This window comes from Aythya marila, assembly GCF_965140915.1.
Source record: "Aythya marila genome assembly, chromosome: Z".
In the NCBI taxonomy this organism is placed as follows: domain Eukaryota; kingdom Metazoa; phylum Chordata; class Aves; order Anseriformes; family Anatidae; genus Aythya; species Aythya marila.
In genome coordinates this window covers 17,786,435-17,809,653 of record NC_139080.1, presented here as the reverse complement: position 1 = coordinate 17,809,653, position 23,219 = coordinate 17,786,435, and the positions used below count along the sequence as shown (strand labels likewise).

General features: G+C 40.4%; 2 protein-coding genes across 8 annotated transcripts in view; one reads left to right on the top strand and one right to left on the bottom strand.

Annotated features, from left to right (window-relative positions):
* Positions 1-610: 610 nt before the first annotated feature.
* MOCS2 (molybdenum cofactor synthesis 2) lies at positions 611-8,709 on the top strand. 5 transcript variants are annotated; one of them, XM_082784058.1, is made up of 7 exons: positions 3,456-3,548; positions 4,219-4,328; positions 4,443-4,578; positions 5,499-5,652; positions 7,105-7,228; positions 8,204-8,297; positions 8,473-8,709. In XM_082784058.1, exons 3-6 carry the CDS (start codon positions 4,458-4,460, stop codon positions 8,255-8,257), a joined length of 453 nt encoding a protein of 150 aa, XP_082640184.1. In that variant the 5' UTR covers positions 3,456-3,548; positions 4,219-4,328; positions 4,443-4,457; the 3' UTR covers positions 8,258-8,297; positions 8,473-8,709. The 5 variants fall into 5 exon arrangements, 3 of the variants coding, with proteins under 3 accessions (XP_082640184.1, XP_082640182.1, XP_082640183.1); XM_082784056.1 differs by lacking the exon at positions 8,204-8,297; XM_082784057.1 differs by lacking the exon at positions 8,204-8,297 and having other exon boundaries at positions 3,462-3,607.
* Positions 8,710-14,440: 5,731 nt separating this feature from the next.
* ITGA2 (integrin subunit alpha 2) overlaps positions 14,441-23,219 on the bottom strand; it is a 69,951-nt gene continuing 61,172 nt past the window's right edge. For 2 of the 3 annotated variants that reach the window (XM_082783836.1, XM_082783838.1), the window contains 3 exons: positions 21,850-21,939; positions 18,192-18,308; positions 14,441-17,440 (listed from right to left, as the gene is read on the bottom strand). In XM_082783836.1, the coding sequence (XP_082639962.1) occupies positions 17,351-17,440; positions 18,192-18,308; positions 21,850-21,939 (297 nt within the window). In that variant the 3' untranslated portion in view covers positions 14,441-17,350. Of the gene's footprint in view, positions 17,441-18,191; positions 18,309-20,607; positions 20,843-21,849; positions 21,940-23,219 lie in introns of those variants that run through there. The other variant, XM_082783837.1, reaches the window with a different exon arrangement.

The window sequence follows — 23,219 nt, the reverse complement described above, 5'->3', positions numbered from 1 at the left end:
GGATGGGTTGCCCAGGGAGGTGGTGGAGTCACTGTCCCTGGGGGTGTTCAAGGGAAGGCTGGACATGGTGCTTGGGGACATGGTTTAGTGGGTGACATTGGTGGTAAGGGGGTGGTTGGACCAGATGATCTTGGAGGGCTTTTCCAACCTTAATGATTCTATTCTATTCCACAGGGAGACAGGCAATGCTGTGCCAAGGCAGTCTCTATATTCTAAGCGAGGTTTTATCAATGTTTGAGCGGATTTTTGGCTTTCGTACGTTACATATAGCTATGACACATACATGCGGCTTACATACAACGTGTGCCATGCAGTGGATGCATGACTCCTGTAACTACTTGCAGACACCCCCAGGCACTGCAGGGACCAAACCTATCCCCAGATCTGCCTTTTGGGGGTCTGCCTGCAAAGCTACGGCCCATGTGCGGGCTGCACACCCGCCATCGCCTTCCGAAGCCCCTCGGGGCCGTCTCCCCGGGAGGTTTCACCGCGGGGTACAGACCCCGGAGCGGGGCCGCCCTGCCCGGCCTGGCCAGGCCTAGCAGCCCGCAGCCGGGCCCCGCCACGCTCCAGGCGCAGGCCGCAAGGGGCGGGCCGGGCTCGGCGCCGCTCTCCCGGGCGCAGGCGCCGGCGTGAGGCCGAGGCTGTGCCGGCCGGGCACGGCGGCTCCATGCGCTGCCAGGTGAGTGCCGCCGGCCCCGGCCTCCCGTCGGGCCGGGGGTCCCTCGGGCCCGGCCTGCAGGAGGCAGGTGGCCGCGCTCGGTTACAAAAACACTTCTTCCCGGTGTCCCCCCCCAGGTGACGGTGCTGTACTTTGCCAGGAGCGCTGAGCTGGCGGGGCTGCGCTCCGAGAGCGTTTCTGTGCCGCAGCGGCTCACCTCCCTGCAGCTCTGGGAAGAAATTGTTAAAATCCATCCAAGGTATTTGGGGAAGGCGCTGCTGAGGTGCACACCGTGTAGCGTTTGTGGGGTGTTTTTTTTTTGTTTGTTTGTTTGTTTGATTTTGTTTTTGGTTTTGTTTTCTAAACAAATTCAGCGTTTAGGGTTCAGCTATAACAAGTATCAGTATTTTGGTATCCTAACAGAAGTGAACTTTTCTTGTACCCTCCAGTGAGTATCTCATATGTTGGCCAGTTACAAAGAGTATGGCTTTACGTAAACACTAAGGAAGGCGAGGTCTGATATGTGTGCCTAAAAGTGAGGCATCGGTCCTGTTCTCCAGGAGAACCAGTGTGAAGTAACTCTGTGCATAAATGTTTTGATCACTTACCTTTAACTGGCTATTAATCTGAGTTTACAGCACTCTCTGGAAGAAGGGTGAAGAAGGGAACTGAAGTCCCTTACAGAATAAATTTTTTCAGTCACTCTCACACCTTCGGCCACCTCTGTTTTGGAAAAAGAAAAAGCACTGTTGTTTGCATTTCACAGGGAGTCTGATCTTGTGCTTCCTGGGGGTGGCAGCAGAATTGCCATCTCAGGTTAAGGCAGAGGGAATGAGCTCAGTCCTGACAGGAGTAAATCTAATGTACAAAGGTGCAATGTCATTTAGAAAAAAGAAAATAAAGAAAAAAAGGCATAACAAGGTTAAGATCTTAATGATTTACTGTTGAATGCAGCAGAGTTTCCATAACTTTGGACTTAGGATCCGAAGTCTTCCTTTAGGCACAGTCCTTCTTTATTAGATCTCAAAGGATATGAAAAAAAATAAATAAATCTTAGCAATGGCAGCTGTTTCCAAAGGAGAAGCTCTAACAAGACTTTAGAGCAGGGGGCTTTTCATCACATAGAATGCGACCAAGTGCATTTTGGTGGAGGAGGCAGTAAGAAATGGGAATATTTTACTTCATAGTCTATTACTTGGTGTCAGAAGCAGCAACACCTTTGGTCAGTTTGCGAATTTTGTCAGCTTCACCCTGTTGTGAAAGATGACTTGGAGCCATACATTTTGCATGTGCAGTTACTTCACAGCGGCCTTCTTGGAAAATGCTTCTGTTCTTAGCTTTTCTGGAAAAACTCAACATAATTGTAGGGCACTGACCACAGACTTCTATTCACATTGCTAATGGATATTCAAACTGCAGCTTGAGCACACTTGACAATACTCTTCTGTTCTACCCATTTTCCCCAATGAATTCACTTGCAAGTGACATTAATTAGAAACCATCCTTTTAATGGGCACTTTAGTTCCGTAGTTACATGCAGTTCTTTGGTGACTTGCTTTACTTTTGTACAGTTTCTCCCTTCAGTCTGTCTTCTGAGTCAGTGCTACTGTGTTTTGCTCAGCCAGTGCCTTGCCCACTTTTGTCTATCTGGCTGGTAGGAAATAAGTTGATTTTTAGATGTACCCTTTTGGCATGCATGCTAGTTTCTAGGTAATACAGCTCTCCGCTGTCTGCGCTAGATTCTGTAGTTTCAAACAATACTGTTCTTACGTGTGCATCTGCTAAATTAAAATGTTGGCATACTTGTCTGGTATCTTACTGGTGTTGTCCTCATACTCACTGTGTAATTGCTCTTGGTTGTGAAAGCAGGTCCCTGCTTCATGGTATCCAGAGCTGTGGACTCTCACACCAACATCTCACAAACGTGAAGGCCAAAAAAAACCCAGAAGATATGACAGAAAATGCACCTTGTATGCCCTCTTAGTAGTGTTGCTGCCCCCTTATCAATAGCAAATTTCAAGCCTGCAAAGACCAAAAGCCTCATAATCAGTGAGGTTACAAAAGAGGAATACTTTGACCACTTCATGAAATTACAAGAATGAAATCTCTCAACACTTCTTTCTGCTGTGCAGTCCAGCCAGACTGAACTGGGGGAACGTTTCCTTCTAATCCCAAATCAGATAGTTTGTATGCTTTTGAGTTACATACTTATTTGTTAGAAGCTTCTATAGTGGTTTAAATTGGCAAGTTTTGATGTAGTTTATGCAAGCTAATGACAAACCTCAATATCTGACTTCTGAAAATGGTACATAATTGGTTTCTTCCTAGCTACAACAAAAAAAAAAATCCAAGAGTAGGAGGTGGGTGTTCATGATGTATGATATTTCTAAAAGTATACTGGAAGCAGAGTTGCTTAAGTCTCAGCAGTATTAGCTTCAGCTGCCCTAGCCTGCACACCAGTTTGTTGTTTAATGAAATCTCATTGTTAAATGCAAGCACTCTATTTAGAAACATATTTGTTCTTCTACCATTCCCCCTTCAGGCTTGCTGTCATCCAGGATCAAGTGATTTTTGCTGTTCAGCAGGAGTACGTGCTTCTTGGAGATCAGCTCCTGGTCCTGCAGACAGGAGACGAGGTTGCCATCATCCCACCAATTAGTGGAGGCTGAATTTATGCAACTTCTGTTAGGTACGTATCAACGTATCACTTCTGGCTTAGGAGAATGTCCTGTGGAGGATCATCCTGAGCTAGAATATCTCAAGGACTCTGTATAATCTTCTTATATTTTTTTATTTAGGTCCAGAGATGTGATGTGCAGTTCTCCCATAAAAGCATAACTTGTATTTCCTGCTGGAGAGAATCATTGTGCTGACCAGAAACTATAAGGTGCTGCATAAATAAATAATTAACATGTATGCAGTAAGTGGAAGAAAGTTGTCAGCGAGGTCAGGCATTGTTCTGTTTCTGTTTTTTAGGTCTTGTTACGCTTTAGTAGTTGTTTCCGGCTGTCAGTAGATACTCAGCTTGTCTATGTTAGATAATAATGAAAGATGTCCCACCACTTTTTAACAGTAAAGATGGTATAAAAAAATGCTGATTAAAAACACTTTTTTTTTTTTGTGGTTGTCAAAAGATCAGGTATCCTTAGAATATCTCATTTCTTTGCATGCTTTCAAGTGCCAGACTCTGTATTTACTGCAGCTTGTTTCATTGCTGCTGCTCAGTCTGCATCTCCTCTTCATTCTTAGACAAACCGATAACTGGTTTCTACACAGAGCAGCTAGAAGTGGCACCAGAGTCACTGAAACAGGCCAATAGGAAGAAGACTTGATGAATGTCCTGGAGAGTAAATTAAACTTCAGATTGGAATCCAACAATCTCTGTTTATCAAAATCTCTGGTTTAAACTGTTTGATTTCAGGATAGGACAGGGAGAAGGGGCTGACAATCTCACCACAGATCTGCTAGCACAGTGTTCCATGCTGGTGGACTGTACTGTTAAGCCAAGGCCTTGAACTAGTTCTTGTTGCATCCTAATGAACTAGACTTTCCTACAGGGAAGGAACCTATATGCATTAGAAAGAGGTCGTTCCATGATATTTCCACTTGATATTCTCTCAGCAAGTCTGCCGAGAAGTGAATTTGCCATAGAGACTGGTCTCTTGGGGTAAGTAACTAGATGGTGCATGCTTTCTGAATAAATTGGGGCATCAGTACTGGATAAAAGGCAGTTGGCAAATGCTCTTATTGCCAAAAACAACATCAGTCTGTTTGGTTTCAGCTCTTCTAGTGAGCCATGGGTGAAAGTGAAGATGTGCCAAAAGATTTTATCAAGCTCAAGTCTGAAAAACTGTCTGTAGATGAAGTGTCAGAGCTGGTCATTTCACCAAACTGTGGGGCAGTGTCTCTGTTCATTGGTGAGTTTAATGTTTCATAGCTGGATCTCTGGTGTGTTAATAGTCTAATAAATGGAACCCAGATTGTCCCACACACAAGACTCGTGCTTCTCAAATAAATAAATTCTTGGACTGAACCCAGGACATTTAGAAAACTCATTCTGAAATATTTAGAACAAGACCATGGCAACTCTTAAACAGTTGCACTGGGTCTCAGTGGTGAGAAGCTTTCCTGCCGGTATGGGTCTCCCAGGGCTGAACAGAACAGCAGTGCTGGAGGGCAGGACTGCTTAGGAGTTATTCAGCTATCCCCTTGGACACAGTTTATTTGTGGTGGGAAGTGGGAAGTTGTGGCTCTGCAAACCTTAGGCCCTCACCTGTGTGAAAGCTGCTGCAACTCAGATCTCGGTTGTTGCCCAGGGTGGTGGTGGAATCACCATCCCTGGGGGTATTTAAGGAAAGGTTTGAGCTGGCACTTAGGGACATGGTTTAGTGGGTGACATTTGTGGTAGGGGGTTGGTTGGGCCAGATGGTCTTGGAAATCTTTTCCAATCTTAATGATTCTATGATTTTATGATTTGAAGGCAAAGTACTGTTCTACCAGTGTTGAAGGTCAAGGCTGATAGCTCTATCCTGTCACTTAATGTCCAGATCTTCAAACCCTTTTTTGCTCAAACCTAAGTCCCAGTGGGCTTCTAAATACTGAACACTTAAATAGTTAACACAAAAGATGCCCTAGCCTTGGGCCTTACAGACTGCAGACTTGTATCTGTAAATTCATCCTTGTATGTTAAAAATTTGTATTGTTTGAATAATCTCTATGCAGACATGATTAGAAGAAGCATTTGTGTTTGCATAGTGCTGACCTTGGCCATAGTGGGTGATCCTGAGTTTTACTCAGTATTTATTGTTGCTTTTGGTTGATAATTCTTTGTGTTTAGGTACTACGAGAAATAATTTTGAAGGGAAAAAAGTAATTCACTTAGAGTATGAAGCATATACGTCAATGGCAGAGATGGAAATAAAGAAAATCTGCAGAGATGTTAGACAGAAATGGCCATCAGTCAAACATATTGCAATGCACCATAGACTTGGGTATGTATGTCCAGGCCCTGTCTTTCTGCAAATGGTATACTAATCCTTGTCTGGTTCTTGGGCGTGCTTACATACTTACAGGATATGCAGGAGTCTGTGTGATACAAGGCAGCAAAACTTGCTGCAGGATCAAGCTGTTACTGCAGAAATAAGTTTCAGAATTTTTGTTGGTTTTTTTTGGAAATGTGTTTACTGGTACTGTTTGCTGGAACCCATTGAACCTGCAGAACCTTGATCCCGGTGTGATGGTTTGAGAGTGCAGAGAAGGAAATGAGATTTACTTGCAGGAATGCAGACGCTGTTAGGGCTTTTTTTGCATCCCACCCTCTTTTTTTTTTTTTTTTTTTTAGAAGATACAAAGTTGAGTTGGCACTTCTCTTCTATTGCAGTGCTGCAGATTGTCAGTTTCTTGTCAGATTTAAGATTTGCCATACAGAACCTAAAAGCTTAGAATATGAAGAAAGGGAAAGACATGATAATTGGCAGCCATGCTTGTAGGAAAACCTCCAGTTGTTCCTTGAGTCCTGGATAAGCATGTTTTGTTGGGTACAGAACAAGGAACACTAGTGTCTGACATATTCCTGAGCCTTCACTGTTCATCAGGTTTCTGACTAAAATATCAGGACTTGCATTGTATGCAAATTTGATTTACAAATGTTTGTTTCCTTTTCTCTCAGCAGGAGGAACGTTGTGTGATCACAAAGGTTAATGTTAGCTCTGAAGGGCAGTTTCTTTGGATTTCCTCTATAGTCAAGAGAAAAAGTGATTCTCTCAAAGGCAGCTCAAAGCACTGAAGCTTAGATTTTTCCTCTGAGCTCTTTTCCAATGGAGCCTTGCTATAGAAGGAGGATTGGAAGGCAGCTTTTGGGAATACTGTCTTTGTGAGGAGGAAGACAAAACCTTGTGCTACTTCTGTTAGCTTAGTTTAGAAAAAAATGACACACACTAAATGGAAAAACATACTTCTGCCAAATTCTGATTTCAAATTAAAGTTTTATTGCAAAATCTGTGTAGTTTGAGGTGCATAATTGCCTGTTTCACATATTGTTATGCAGACTGAGATGATCTCTCAGGTTTCAGATAATACCTTCCTGACCTGTTATTGTTCATTTTTAAGCCAGCTTCAATCGAGTTTCCTATGCATTGTTGCAGATAGCAATTTTCCCCTCTTAATTCCATAGACTTTTTTTTAAATAAAAAGAATGGAAGAAAAATGCCTATGGCTGGTTTTATTTATTCTAGAGTATGGAATTCTCACATCTGGTACTGATTTTGGTTGTGGTTTTCTTTCTCTTTAAAAGTGCATAATCTTTTGGACATGGCTTGACACTTGCTCAGTATGAATGAGTCAGGAGAGCATGTGTCCAGAATACTGACGTGACATGGCTATGACTTTTGGGTGCTCTTGATGTTAAGCATTAGCTAAAGCTGCTGTTCCTCTTCTCTCCCTAGAGTGGTTCCAATAACTGAAGCAAGTGTAATTATTGCAGTGTCGTCTCCACACAGAACAGAATCCCTTGAGGCTGTAATGTACTGCATCAACACCTTAAAAGCATTCGTCCCAATATGGAAAAAGGTATGCTTGGGACAAATTTGATTCCAGCCTGTGCAGAGTCTTAAACAGCTGGGCTGGAGGCTGCTGCTGGCTCTGTGGGAAAGAGCTGAAGCATTTTGTGCAGCATTTGCTCTTGATGGGGTGCTTTTTTTAGCAGTGGTAAGTTTCCTTTAATGCAGCCAGGCTATTTGTGGTACATCAGGCACCTGGCAGGTCCTTTCTTGCCTGTATCTCCCAGATACTCTTCTTCTTTACTTCTTCCTGGGGACAGACTGAAAAAGTCCTGAGCTCGCTTTTGGGTGGCAAAGTTCAGTTCTGTGTAGGCTTGTGGAAGAGCCTTGAGTCATCTCTGCATTGGACAGCATTGCAGTTTGCAAGTAAAAGTGGCATTTTTCTTTTTTTCCCCATGGCCTTGAGTAAGCACGAAGCATTAAGCAACAGTGCACGTAAGCATAGCAACAGCACACAATGGAGGGATGTGCAGAGGTCCCAAAGCTCATATGGGGACACAACAATGTGTGAAGAGACCAGCCCAGGTCTAGAAAGAGCCATGTTGTATAACCACAATGTTCCATGGAAGTAACAAACATTACCTCTGCCTTCTATCCTAGTCAAAACTTGGCATGTGGTAACAGTGCTTTTCTGAGTTACTGCTCATTGTAAAACACTGTCTTCAGTATCTCCGCTTTTCTGACACCTCCTTCAGGAGTCTGGAGTTTTGTGGTCTCAGAAGAATAATCAGGCTCAGAACACTGCTGAATTTGCCACTTGGGACTGGACTGCTGCTGAGTAGTCCAGTCTGTCCTGAAAATGTAAAGCTGTATTTTGGGTATTGGTGTCTCTCTCTTTTTTTTAACATCATCATTTTATATACATTTAAGTACTCTCATTCCTAAAAATTATGTTATAGCAGGTTAACATGGCATCATCTAAAAGGGGCAGTATTTCAGACACGAACACTCTGTACTCTACAGCTTTTACATCCTTTTCTTCTAGATCTCTTTTAAGGAACCTCAGCTTAGATGGGTCCTTCTAAATGGGTCCTTCTAAATTTAAAAGGTTCAGCCTAAGGTTCAGCATCTGCCCACATGTAAGTAAGTGTTTTCTAAGGATGTTGTCCCCCTTTCTGTTTGCCAGCTAAGTACTGTGTAGTCCTGATGTGATCAGTAAATTATAGCAGGATGGCTGTTGAGTTGTTTGGCCTGGCTTGCGGCTGTATGTAGCAGACTCCCACAATATTTCCCGTTCTTTGTTTGTATTTGCAGGAGATTTATGAGGACGAATATTCTTGGAAAGAAAACAAGGAATGCTTTTGGGCAAATTCAGAAAAATAACTGTACTCTTTTATAAATAAATTGTTACTGCTCCTGATGAACATACTGATGTAGCTTTGAGTTGTTCTTACTATTGAATCTATATGATTTTAAACAGTAGTAATAGACATTGCAATCTGAATAGTTTAATCAAGACTGTATAAAATGAATGACTAATAAACAGGATTTCTGAATGTTCTTGACTCTCTTTTGAAATCGTCTCTTTGTGCTTTTCAGCATGGAGTTCGTTTTTAAAACTCTCTTCCCTAAAATTCTTGGTTGCAAGTCATTTAGTCCTCTGTGATATATACTGCTTTAATTCCTTTTTGTTTTTAGTCTTTGTTAGTTGTCTGCATGAGAGGTCACAACAGGACAATTGGGTTATTTTTTTTTATCTTAAAAAAAAAAAAGTTTAATTTTATGTGATTGCAGAGTCAGTTTGCGAGCTTTATGCTGTTTTGACATTCTTGTAACATGAAAGCTACTTGAACTAGATTAAAAATGTTGGTACAGACAGGGAAGAACATATAAACTATACCCCAGAGTTATTAACTTTTTAGTAGTGGTTACTTTCCAGTAGCTGTGTCTCACAGAAACATGCAGCTGATAGAAGTCCATTACATTAAAAAAATATGTACAGACCTTGATTCAAAGTTAATTTTAATACTCTACCAGCAACAAACTTGCATTAGCTATAACATGTAAACCTGTAACTACTTGATGATGTCTAGACGTGATTAATTTTGAAGGAGGTTTTTTGGCTGTGTAATTCTGTGGTGATGCAGAAAAAAAAGGACATATGAATAGGTTTAATTAATTTTAGTAGTTTAACCTTAGACAGGCTAGGATTCAAAGTCATCAAAATGGAGTAGTTGTTCAAAGAAAACTGAAATCTTTAGATTTTTTTGCAGTTTATATATGAATAGCTTAAATTCACATTTATGATTTTAATAGTTTTTATTTCATTACTGTTTTGAAACCTACTTAAAGAAAAAAAAAAAGACTGACATGGTAATAATTATGAAAAAGCCTGAAGAATTAAGAAGAAGCCTGTGCTCTCTAAATAATGGGCTGCTCATAGGAGTAAGATTATTTTCTTATTGTTCTTAACCAAGACAGTTTAGATGCTAAGAGTTCAAGGTGTCATCGTGTATGGCATTTTTACCAACACTAAGAGGCAGCTTTTATCTTGTCATCATTATCAGTGTAGATAAGATAGTTATAAGGGAAGGGGGGTGGGGAAAAGAGAAGTAAAATTATTTACTAAAGCTTGTATATCATAACACATTCTTAAGCTTCAGCTGTATAAATCCTTTTCATTGTGTCTGCAGTAAAAGTCTTCAAAAAGCTGCTAGCAGCACAAAATAAAACAAGAAAAATAGGCTATCATAATTTTTCCCCCGTGATCTCAATCAGCTTTACTACTTAGTGATGTTTAATGTATCTAGGTTAAGTAAAATCCAATGAAACGCACAACTTCAGGTAGAGGCATGGTTAAACTGCCTATTACTGCTGCGTTTTCCCTCAGTGGAAGTGAGTTCTTCCTCTGCAGCCAGCAGCTGCTTCTTGCGTGCATGCACATACACAGCTTCCAAACCATGTGGGGCCTATTATCCAGGCAGAGCTGAGCAAGTTCAAGGTTGCTTTTTCTTTGCTTTGGATATTGAAGAGAAGGCCTCTGGTATTTGAGTGTCATTTTGCTGAGAATTTTACAGAATCCTGACTATAGATCACTTACTCAGACTAGCAATTCTTTCTGTTCTTAAAGAAACAAACAAACAACAACAAAAAAAAACTAATAACACGAATAGTTTCCTATTTTTGGTATTCATTTCTTTCATGTTAATTTGTTTAATGTTTGCAACTAATTAGTTTATTAATTTCATGCAAATGGCTAACTTGCTTTGTGGTTTATGAATGAAGTAAAACCTGAGCAGTGCTTGCTTACTAGAGCTATGCTTTGATGCAGGAGAATTGGTATTTAGGAGTTAAATTGTACTTGGGGGCCCTATGATGGGGGCAATGCTTATGTAATCACTGTCTTGCACTAGTACTTCTCTAGTGCTGTATTCTCTTGGAAGACTTATCCAGAGTGACCTTAAGTGCACCTTCCCCATCAGCAAGGCAGCTGGGAAGGAGGGTGCAGAAAAGAAGAGAAAGAATAATGCTGTACTTCCCTGCAGTGACCAGGAACAATGAATGGAAGAGATGTTGTACTGAGTCACAACTGAGTGTTACAATGTGTGTACACTGCCATGGTCAAAACAATGAAATGTCATTTTGTGTCCCTAGCTGTGCATGAGGCAAGTACTGCTTTGTTCTGGAACAATGATGCATCAGTATTGTGTAACTTTGGGTTCTTCAGCTGGCATCTAAAAGCGAAATGGAAAAGCCCCTAGGAGGGATGATGTGCATAATTAGAGGTAAAACGTATCTCACTGAAATTTAAGTACATACTCTTGAGCTCCTTGTTCAGGCTCCATCTGAAGGGTTTACCTCTCTGCTACAGAGATGTTATCTTAAGAAGGCAAATTACTCTCCTCCAAGATAACTGCCTAAGGCTATGTCTGGAGCGACCCAGAAAGTGCTTCCAAATTTCCAGGCCGGGGGATGAACCCCAGCTGCTTCTGACTGCGTGTCAAGGAAAGATGTGGCTGCACATGTCCTGTTTACACAGAACCAGGCTGATGGATGGGGCTGAATGATAGGCAGCTGCAGATCAATATAAAATGCAGCCCTAGCTTTCTGGGATGAGTCCAGCTGTTTCTCTGCCTTGGCTATAATGGAAGGAAATCCCACCTTACTGCAGCTCTTCCAGCTGTGTCACAGCATGCTGTAGAGATGCTGGTTCCATGAGGAGATGGATGTTCCTAGGAGCAGACAATGTAGACCAGAGAGTAAATCTGTAACTTGTGTAGTGATCTGCAAGACAAGGTGTGCACTGGGTGCAAAGCATGCATCTTAAGAGTGCTAATTTGTCCTGAAACAATGTCTTGTTCTTGGCTGGCAGCATACAAATACTGTGTTTCCTTGGTCTGGCAGGATGTCTGTATATCAGCATTGCATAATTTTAAAGTTTCCTGCCTCAAAATGAAATTTTGTTTTGTCCTGTTCTCAAGAGAAACTTAGACTGATAAATATTATGAAAATGTAATATGAAAACATAACTGATGGAAGAAACACCTACCCAGGAGATGGCAGCAGAGGGACAGCTGTGAGGGTTGGCAGCTATTGGGAAGCACAGCCCTGCTGCACTGGGCTCCATCTACTGCAAAATACAGGTACTCACTTCTGCTGTAAACCATGAAACTGCAGCTGTTGGACAGTAGTGAGGCTTTAAGTTATTAAACTTTAAACTAAAATCCTGTCTTTTCTTTCAGCTCACTTCTGTAGCTGTTCAAGGAAGTTGTAGTTTTATAGACTATATATCACACAATCCTTTATTCCATCAAAACCACAGGAAAGAGGAAAACTACTAAAACTACTTATTATTCTGCACCAAGCTTTGAAAACTCAACTTTGGGCTCTTCCATTAAATGTTGTCCTGTGCAGGTATTTGGAGAGTGAGTTAAGAATAAATGAATGACAATAAATTATTGTTTCTTGGAAGAACCTTGTGAATGTTTTTCTTAAAATAAATGATAATAAATAAGTAAACCAACCATCCACACGGTTTGATCTTAAAAAGTGTTACAAAAGTTAGTATCCTGATATATTTTGTTAGCAGTTCTGTTTTAAAAGTTCAATTTCCACTGCTTTGAGGGAAACAGGTAAATACATTACTAAAACTGTAGGCACACCAAAGACTGCCTGTGAAAAATTAATTGTAAATGAGAGCAGAAAGGTTGACTTAAAAGATAGGATTCAGCTTTTCTGAGGCTATGTAAATTATGTACGCTTTATTACCCTTAAAGGTAATTACCTTCATTAACTTTAAAGGTAATAAAAAGTTGAGGTATTTAACTACAGGTTTCAAGATGCATTTTTGTACCTTTAATACACAAGCTTTTGTTGTGCCCCATTTTTGCATATAGGAAGTAATAGACACACATCAGTATATAAGGAATCTGGTTTTCAGATCTGCAAAACACTAAGACTTTGTGAAAGATGGAATTTTGTGCCTTAAGATTTGGGACATTTGACCATAGAATCATTCAGGTTGGGAAAGACCTTTAAGATCATCTTGTCCAACTTTTAACCTAGTGCTGACAGGTCTACCATTAAACTATGCTTCTAGGTTCTACATCTACACGTTTCTAGAAGACTTCAGGGATGGTGACTCAACCGCTTCTCTGGGCAGCCTGTTCCAACGCTGCACATCCCTTTCAGTAAAGAAATGTTTCCTAATACCAAACCTTAACCTCCCCTGGTGCAACTTAAGGCCATTTTGTGTCATCATATCTCTTTGTGCCTGTGAGAAGAACCCTATCCCCACCTTGCTACAACCTCCTGTAAGGTAACTGTGAAGTACAGTAACATCTCTCATGAACCTTCTTTTCTCCTGGCTAAACAACCGTAGCTCCCTCAACTGTTCCTCATGAGACTTGTTCTCTAGATGCTTCACCAGCTTCTTTGTGCTTCACTAGACACACGCCAGCAATGTCCTTGTCAAGGTGCAGCCTCCCCAGAGCCTAGGGGGACAATAACTTCCCTAGTCCTGCTCGCCAAGCTATTTCTGTTCCAAGCCCTGATGCTGTTGGCCTTGGCCACCTGAGCACACTGCTGGCTCATATTCAGCTGGCTGCTGACCAATACCCCTAGGTCCCTTTCTGTTGGGCAGCTTTCCAGCCGCTCATCTCCCAGCCTGTAGCACTGCTTGGGGTTGTTGTGCCCCAAGCGCAGGACCCAGCACTTGGCTTTGTTGAACCTCATACAGTTTGCCTCAGCCCTTGGTCTGGCCTTTCCAGATCCCTCTGTAGAGACTTCCTACTCTCAAGCAGCTCAACACTGGCACCTTACTAGGCATCATGTGCAATCTTACAGAGGGTGCACTCACTCCCCTTTATCATTGATAAAGATGTCAAAGAGAACTGTCCCCAGTACTGAGCCTTGGGGGGCACCACTGGTGACCAGCCATCATCTGGATTTAACTCCATTCAGGACAACTCTTTGGCCCGGTCACCCAGCCAGTTTTTAATCCAGTGGAGCATACACACATCCAAGCCTTGAGCAGCCAGCTTCTTGAGGAGAATGCTGTGGGAAGTGGTGTCAAAAGCCTTGCTGAAGTCTAGGTAGACGACATCCACAGCCTTTCCCATGTCCACTAAGTGTGTCACCTTGTCATAGAAGGAGATCAGGTCAGTCAGGCAGGACCTATCTTTGGTAAACCCATGCTGACTGGGCCTGATCACCTCATTTTCCTCTATGTGCTGCATGATGGCACTCAAGATAATCTGCTCCATGAGCTTCCCTGGCCCCAAGGTCAGACTGACAGGCCTGTTGTTTCCCAGATTCTCCTTCTGGCCCTTGTAGATGGATGTCACATTAGCTAGCCATTGATTTGATACTGTGGAATTTTTAGCATGTAGCCATAAAGCATATAAATGCAAGAGATGAGACTGGCAGAAAACAATGTAATTTTAGATTGCAGTGAAGATAACTGGATATGTATAGGGAGGTCTGGCCCTGGTAAGGTTTATCGCCGCTGTAGCTGCAATCAGAGCTATCCAAATGCAGTTATTTTGCACTAATGTGAGCTGACAAGTAGTACTATTTACATTACTGGTAGTGTAATACTCATGACTATAACCTGAAAGATTTTAAATGCAGCTTCTTTGTAGCAGTGTCATCCCCTTAGGGTTTTTGCTATGTGCTACTGGAACAATGACATATTTGGCCCCATTTTATACAGTGCTTTTTCAGTAGCATTTGTTTTCTTCGGGGTGCTGTTTAAAAATAAATGAGTCTGTGTTCAGCAGTATTCTTGTTTTTATTGTAGTAATGCTGTTAGGCCCTCAGGTAGGCACCACAGAGATACAGTCCCTGCTCCCATAGAGCTTACATGCTAGCTTTCAGAAGTCAGTTTGCTTATAAACTCTCTTGTTCACAAATCTAAATGTAACTTTGAGTTTAGACTTGAATCTAGTACTTCAAGAAGTCAGCAACTAGATTCAGGACCAGAATCAGATATAACTTGAAATTGTTGAAGGTATTCCTGACTTGTCTTCCTGCAAGCACAAACAGAAGCGTTTGCTGAAGCCCAGCATTTCAGAATATTATTTCATCTGTAACATGCTGTTTTAAAAAAGTAAAACTAACAAACAAAACAAACAAACAAAACAAAACAAACAAACAAAAAAAAAACAGTACAAAATATACATAATATTTCCAGCATTATTTGTGGCTGTGCCAACTTAAAAGTGCAGTAAACTCACCCATTACAAAAACTGTGAACTAGCCATGTAAGTATTAATCTTAAAAGAAAAATGAAACTAGTAACTTGAAGTGGTTAAGATACAAAACCTTATGCATTGCCTTCCCTTTATTTTGGGAGAAGTCTTACTTCCAGGACTGAGGGGGAATCCTGTTGTCTGGGGCAAAATAAAACCCAGAGTAGACTAGTGAATTGAATCATTGCTGCCCAGCTGATAAACTGTTAAATACCCAAGAAGTTGGGTGTCTGCTACTCATCTGTACTTGCCACCTAAGGTGGAAGAAGAAAGTCTAATGACTGCCTAAATCATTTGTGGTGCAAGCAGAAACAGAAATGAAAGATGTTACAGTCTGCTCCATTGTGAAATTCACCCTCTGGCCTGGACTGCAATGACCCTAGTTAGGCAGGAGTTTCTCATACATATAGGTGTGGGATATTGTTTTCTTTCTCACAAGTTTATGCAAAAATTGAGGCAGACAAATTTTTATCTGAATTTTTAGGGCATTTGCCTGCAGCGTTCATAACTATAGGTCAGGACCTTATTCTTTAGATCTATAAAATAATGGCTACATTTTTTTTAACTTGTTAAACAATTGTTTTGTTCATAAAATCAGTTGATGGCAAAAATCTTATTTGACAGTTAAGATCAGAATCCAGATTATTTTTCAGAATGTCAAAAAACAAAACCAAACAACAACAAAAAACACACCTCAAAATGTGTAACCTTTCATAGATACAAAATAAACCCAAAACACAAAATTATACTGAGCACAATGCAGCTGTCACTGCAAATGAAGCTGTTAGTTGCCAGAGACTGGTTGGCCCATGAGTGATCAAAAAAGACTGAATGAAACTTTCAAATATGATCACATCTAATTTTTGAAAAGTCCCTCAGAAAATAATTTGAAAGGTGCCTAGTCATACTGACAAACTAGGTTTGGGGGAATGAAAACATGACTTCGGGTTCTGAGTCAGTTAGACATAGTTAAATGTTTTACTCTTCAAGTAAATCACCTTGAGTCAGAAACAATCTTACTTGCATGGCAGCATCCATAAAAAGACAACACACGCATCTTGTCTCACCACTGAACATATGTATAATTGCCAGAGTGAAAGGCAGACAAAAGGCCAAATCCCCTGATTGTTAACCAGTCTTACAGCATAGGATTCTGTGAGACCGAGCTTTCATTAAAAACGGCCAGAATGTGATAAATTTGATGTGTGTAACTTACACGAAGTCAACCACGTGCGCTCAGAGTTCATTCAGAGCACTACAGTACTTTACTGTACAAAGTATAAGTTAGCTTCTTCAAGACACGAAGATGTGGGACCAAATAAAACATGACAGGTAAGAAGGTCACACTGAACTTTGGTCTCTTGGAGGGCACTGAGATGCTAAAAAAAAAAAAGTGCAGTACACAGTTTATAGAGCTTAGGTCTTCTCTGTCTTCTGTCCTAACAAGTGCATAGTTCCTCAGTCATTATCCCCTTTAATTCACTTCATGCTCTTGGTCTTGCAAAATCTTCTAGTACAGAAATAAAGGCAAGATCTTGAGTCTCTTCCCTACTTATGTCAAAAGCCAAACTGATGTCAGAGTGACTGCGCGTGTAAAGCCCAGTGTAACAGGATTGGTAGTGCTCCTCTAGTTGATATTTGAAAAAAGTCATAATATGGCAGAGAACACGGTGTAAGTGGTTATGAAATTCATATTTTCTTCTCAGAGACAGTATGCAGAATGCAGTTATATGTTATCATTTGGCAATATTTTCCAAAAAAAACCCACAGTGTACTTCAGTATTTTGTGACCATAGTGCAAGGAATTTGGTGGTATTTTGGAACAGTATGCCTGTCCATTTGTTCTATAGCACACACAGACATCTTCATACACAGTTCCCACTTCATAGAATAATAAAGACAAAGGTTTGCTGGTGCAAATCATTTCTCTAAAACAATAAGGATGGAGCTAGTCAATGAAAAAATGAGTTTTCTTCTCCCAGTCTGGAAGTGGTATTCACCACACATTCATCATCAACTTAATAGAAAGTGTCCTTTACACATATGGTATTTGTCAACTGAATTACGAACTGATGCTGTTCCACAATAATCTGAAATAAATTGCTGTGTTTCACTCTGCAGTGGATCAGAAGTGTTGCTGGCACAACATGTTACTGTAAACTCCGGACCTGCCAGTTCTAAAGGCTAAGTTTGTTTGAAAAGCAAAAATATACAAGAAAAGGCACTATAAATCATTTTTTGAAAAAACAAACAAACTGTCCTGCAGTTACTCTCATAATAGAGTAGAATCTGTAAAATATTTTCATCTATAAAAAAGACACTTTAATTAAAAATGTTTAAATGTTATTAAGCTTTAAGGCACTCTAGCTGAAGAACTGATTGTATCACAACTTCTGTTGGTGGCTCAGATCTCCTCTCTTTACACAAGTAACTCTTCATCTTCAGTCTTTGTCCTTTGTGAGTTCTGTAATTTCATCAATATCTTCTATATCCTGTGTCATTTTTTCATACTGTCTCTTGAAGAAGCCAACCTGTGAGAAGTATTAAAATAACACGGTCACAATCAGTCATCAACAGTTATATTTCCTAGTTAATCTAAATGGTACTATGGTAGAAGTGCATGATGCATGCATGTGCACACATTCAGTGTTTGATTTGTAAATGATTCCTAACTGTAAAGTGAAAGGAGCTGGACCTTAAACTTCTGCCTGGTACCACAAATGCCAAAACAGCAGTGCTGAGTAGCCAGTTGTCTCCCTGCCAAGGTACAGGGATCTCTAAGCTTCCTTGGTGTGCCAGGACTTCAAGAGCCAATGCTCTGGCACACACAAAAACTTTTCCCTCCCCCTTATCTAGATACCCTTTGTAAATCACTTTTTGCTCTCACCCTTCTCTTTTTTTGTCTGTCCAGCATATGTCCTCTCCTTGCTCATGTTTCCCATCCTTGCCCACTCAAAACATGAGAGTTCAGAGTCCAGTTGGTGAATTGTGGAGGTAGACAGGCAGCATTAAAAGACAAAAATGCTGCTGCCCTCGTTTTGTGCCATTGGCAGCCCATTTATCATTTCATGTTGCTAATTTCTATGGTGACTCACTTCAGAATTTTGATTTTAAAAGCATTTCTAAATGCTCCCATCAAGTGTGCAATGCCAATGCAATGTTATTCTTACTACCGAACTGTGTGTGCAGTTTTGTTCAGCAGAATCGAGATTCCAAAGAAAATAGCCCAAATGTATTTATCCCTTTCTGCTTTTCTTTTTAAGGATATAAACACCTACTTACTTTCCATAAAACAGCAACCAGTATTAACAGCAAGAGGAGCCCAGCCAATATACTGCCAATCACAACACCAATGGGTATCTCAGCTTTCTCATCTGGCTTCATTATTGTAACTGGGATCTAAAAGCAGAGAGATTATGCATTAAGGGTTAATGTTAACTGCACGTTAAGTAGGATTTGTAAACCAAATACTTATCAAGAATAGCTGTGCTGCATGCATTCCAGGATCAATGACTGGAACATGCCAGGGAACTGCAAACCTTTCACTGGTGTTCATAAACACCTGCTTTCACCACAGTAGCACAGGGCAGTGCCATTTAACCATTAGGGACCCTCATCAGTCTTGGCTATACACAACAGGCAGAGAAGCAATCTCTTCCTTTCAGCTTTCTGCCTTTCCAGGAAAGAGTTCTTTCACAGTTGTCCCCACAATACATGGACACCCTACCACTAGGTAAAACACAGATTCTTCAGTGCAGGCTGGGAATAGCCTTGCCCCATCTGCTCAGAACAGACAGTTCTGCTGCATCAGCTAGAGAAGAGCTACTTCCAGCTGAGTGTTTACAGAGTCCATTATTTGTGGTGGGCAACCGTAGGAGGCAATACTAATCAGAGGCCAGACACCACCATGCAGTCACTGTGGCTGCTCAAATTTCTTCCCTCCTGCCTGGCAGTACCACCTCAGTCTCCTTTGTCTGCTGTTCCTGCCTTCCTGGAAACCACAAAACAGCTTGCTAGTCTTCTCGTATTAATCTGTGTTCTCCTGAGTTAATTTTATGAATTTGCAGTAAGATGTATGGGTCAAACAGGAGTGCTTCTAGCACACCTGTGCTTCCTGACCAATACCAGAGAGTTCACAGAACAGCATAGTGTCTGTAAATTCATTTTCAGGTGATACTGTATCTAGTTACATTGAGTATAACCAACTGTATAGTTACATCTAACACAGTTGCTCAGGGAGATATTGCTCTAATATTTATGAACTGTCAAATCTTTGGATTTAAGCTTGGAATGACATGCATTTAGCATGAAGATTTTTTTTTTTCTTTCCTGAAACATGATAAAAGAAGTCATGTTGGTTTACTTTCTTCGGGTTGCTTGCTCAGTGCATTTGTCTGTTGTAATTTAATCCTAAACTTTCTGGGAAACTTGCACTGAACTGACATCTCGGTGATTTAAGTCATTTCTGCTGGAAGGCTCTAATGTTGTGTTAGGTGTGGCTATATGTATTCATTTCACTGAGGCAGGCTGGCTTTAGGTATTTTCTAACAGAATAGCTGTAATGATGATTGTAGCAGGTTAATGTTATGTCCTCCAGCTGGCAGTCTTTCCCAAATTGGAAAAAAACTGAAAGCTTTTACGCACAAATATCAAGCAGCTTCCCCACCTAGAATCACATTAATTTATTTGACTACATGGCAATCCAGCTCATCCAAATTAAAAAAAAAAAAAAAAAAAAAACACAAAAAAACACAGTGTAATTTCTATGTGCAGCCTGCCTAGTAATGCTTTCTGTATTAGATTAACAGGGAAGTGGCACTACTGGAATGGTAAATCTATGCCTAAGAACAAATGTCTTCCTTAAAGTCCAACTGCGGTCAGTAAGACACAGTGGCTGGAATTCACCTCATCTAACACTGTGTCTACCTACAAGTTAGCCCTTGGCCTCCAATGGAGAAGGATGGCCTTTTTTTAGGGCACAATTCATCTTCTGATTTTTAGCAGCACCTTTGAGATGAATGGCATCTCAAAAATACCTATTCTTTCTATTGATTAGGGTTTATAGGAGTACTAACTCTTGTGTGGATATCTAATGTAGTTACTAAGATGGATTAATCCCACGACCTCAGTTGTTTGTCTAAAATAGCAATGTAAGTAGGAAATAAACTCAGATTGATACTGCACTGTCCCATTCCAAGTAAGTGTGAAAGGGCAAAAAGTGGGTACCACTCTGTGCTCCCAAGCACTGCGTGCAGTGCTGGGTACTTGCTCCATCTCTGGAGTGGCAAAGGAAACTGCCCTAGGGAGAGTGTATGGTACTCTGCCATTTGTCAGCTGGCATATTCGCCAAGAGTCTTCACAGGGCAAGAGGCTGTCCAGTAAGAATGAGACTGTAAACTTCACTAAAACACATTGTGTTTCTTAGGAACCCTGTGGATTACTTTCAGGGTCTGCTCAGCCACTGCCTCAGAGCTGTAGAAGTCCCAGTTGCAGATCATAGAATCCTTTAGGTTGGAAAAGACCTCTCAGATCATCAAGTCCAACTGGTGTTTTAATGGCTGGCTGAGGAACTACCTATTATTTGTCAACTAACTTAAGTAAGAGTAATTTGAATAGTTGAATTCTGGTGCTCCTGGAATCACCAAGAGCAATACTGGAAATGTAAATTTGGTAGTATCATGGTCAATTTGGTAGTATCATGGTCCAACCAAGGAAAAATACACAGTGAGCTATCTAAAAAATCTGTACCATAAGTGGAATATTTGTATTGTATGTTAATGAGTATCATATCCTAGCAGAAGCAGTATCATGTCACAAAACAGAGACACTCAGCAGACTTCAAATACAGGTGTGTAATTTTTCTACAAAAAAAATGGCAGTAGTTCCAGGCCTATGCATCTATTTCCTTTCCTTCTTCAGGGTTTGTAGGTTTCCTAGGATAGAAAAGGGTCTGTTTAGAGGTTCCTTATAATAATAAAATAAAAATATAAATAAAATTTCTCCATGAGAAAATACTGAAAAAATAGTACTGGAATATAGCCTTATTTCCACATTCAGATCAGCTGGTCAGTAACTGTCTTGGTACACATTTAACTGAATTTTCCACTGCCTGTGAATGGACTATACTACATACTCTCACAGACTCCCTTACTAATTTGTACTTTGATCTTCAAAGGACTTGGTTATTTTTTATGGGTGAAAGAGGCTGGTAACTCCTGTAAAAATAAACCTAAACTTAGTCTTGCAAATGGAAGAGTGTCACTTTCTAGATAAGTCAGGAGAACAAGGAGAACAATATTGTTATTATTACAACAGCCCAGTGAAAATGTATTCTTAAGCACTTATCCCTGCGAAAAGGATTGTAAACTAGCAAAGTGGTAGTTTGGTGACTTTTCGTAAGATTAGCTGTGTCCATATTGTCCATATGCAGCCATTCCGTATGCAAAAATGCTCCTCAGTCTTTCACAAATGAGATTAAGCATACTTGCTGGAGAGCTGTGCAAAACACCTGTCTACAAAGATCAAACTAAATACACTTAACAGAAGACTATAAACCAGATTTGCTAGAATGTTTCCCAGAGCTCATATATCTACAGCAATTAATTCTGTTGGAGAAAGAAGTCCAAATTTTGATCTTTTCATGCACAGAAAACTGAATGAGTTTCAGAACTTTTCAGCTGAGTTTTGCTGATAGTTCTACTATCTATTTAAAATCTGCAGGTTTTAACTGTCTTGTTTATATAGCAGTCAGCTGAAATTAAAACATTTTAGTAACTTAAGGGAGTTTGTATATAACCAAAAGGATACATTAGTTCAACATACTCAGATGTCATCAGAGCTTGTAATTTGCTATGTACTGCTAAATGACACTGAAAATTACATGTTATCAGTTTAATTCAAGAAAAGAGAGATTGAAAAAGTCTACTTATACTTCACTTACAGTTAGGGTATTCTCTCCAATTATAAATAAATCAGTGTTATGTGTATTGATTTCTGCCTCTGCGGAGAGTTGCAATGTCTGGAAAGTTGACTGAAAGAGAAGATTAAGAAAAAAACAACTGTAAAGCTCTGTTACAGGACAACTCATTAGAATATAGACATCCTAAAGTAATTATCTTGTTTTGAAATGAAGTCTTCAGAACCAGAAGAAATTCACAGTATTAAGAAAATTAAAATGCTATTTCTTTTTATTTGTCCCAAGATAAAGTGCATATGGAAGTAATTATGTATCAGTAATACAGACTTAATTTTGCTATTTTTATTAACTTTTCCTCTTTAACAAATAGTTCAAACAAAATAGAAGAATTGGATTATATACCCATTTTTATAGTAATTTCAAATCTGTGGCTTCTGCTAGCTGAGAAGAGATAGGGAAAAATACAATGGTGAGAAAGGGAGAAATCTCTCTGGCCTTTGAAAGAAATGGAAATTGGATGTTCTTTCCCTTCTTTTCCCCCTCACCTCTATCCAATGCTTCTCTGTTTTTCCTCATTTATTTTTTCCTACCATGGCTTGTTCCTCTCCACTAGTCAAACTCTGACATCATGCCCTCAGCTTAAACAAAGACAACAAAAATCTAGGCCAATTCCCAATTGAAATGAGACTTTATGCCAGATATCACTTCCTCTGCAAATGTATCCAGAGGCAGAGGAGCATGGCTGTGCTTATTCTGCCATTTCAGTGTTGCTCTTAAACCCATGCCTTAGGCTTGGCGATTCCTGATTCCCACAGGACCGCTGAGAACAGATTCAGGTTATGGGAGCACTAGCCAGCCATTCTAGAAGCAGTGAGTGCTTTGTCTTTTTGCCTCTGCAGCCATATATCTGCAGTTGGTTCTAAAAAGCCTACAGCCACTGGCAGGACCAGGCATGGTGGACTTGACAGAGGGAACATGAGCTACCAAGGCATTGAACTGACTGTGCAGGTTACCGCTACCTGCACAAGTAGTCTGTCCTGCATTCCTAGATATGTAGAAACCTGCCTATGAGTGATTCAAAGCACCTTGCTGATTCCTAAACACATCTTTCTTTGCTTTGATTAGCAGGTATCAGCAGATCTGCTGCCTTCTCTTTAGGCAATGATTGATAACCACTAAATAACAAGGCTATGATGTGCATCATTGAGTGCTTGTAAGGGTATTTGCACTGACAATCAAACAGAAAACAAAATAGAAAACAAAACGGAAGATGAGAGGAAAACTAGAACATTCAGTCTTCCCTTCCCATCTCCCAGTGGAAAACAAATTGTTTCCATGCACTGTCTTGTGAGGGTAGCAACCTTTTACTCAGGCCTCCACCTTCTGCATATCTA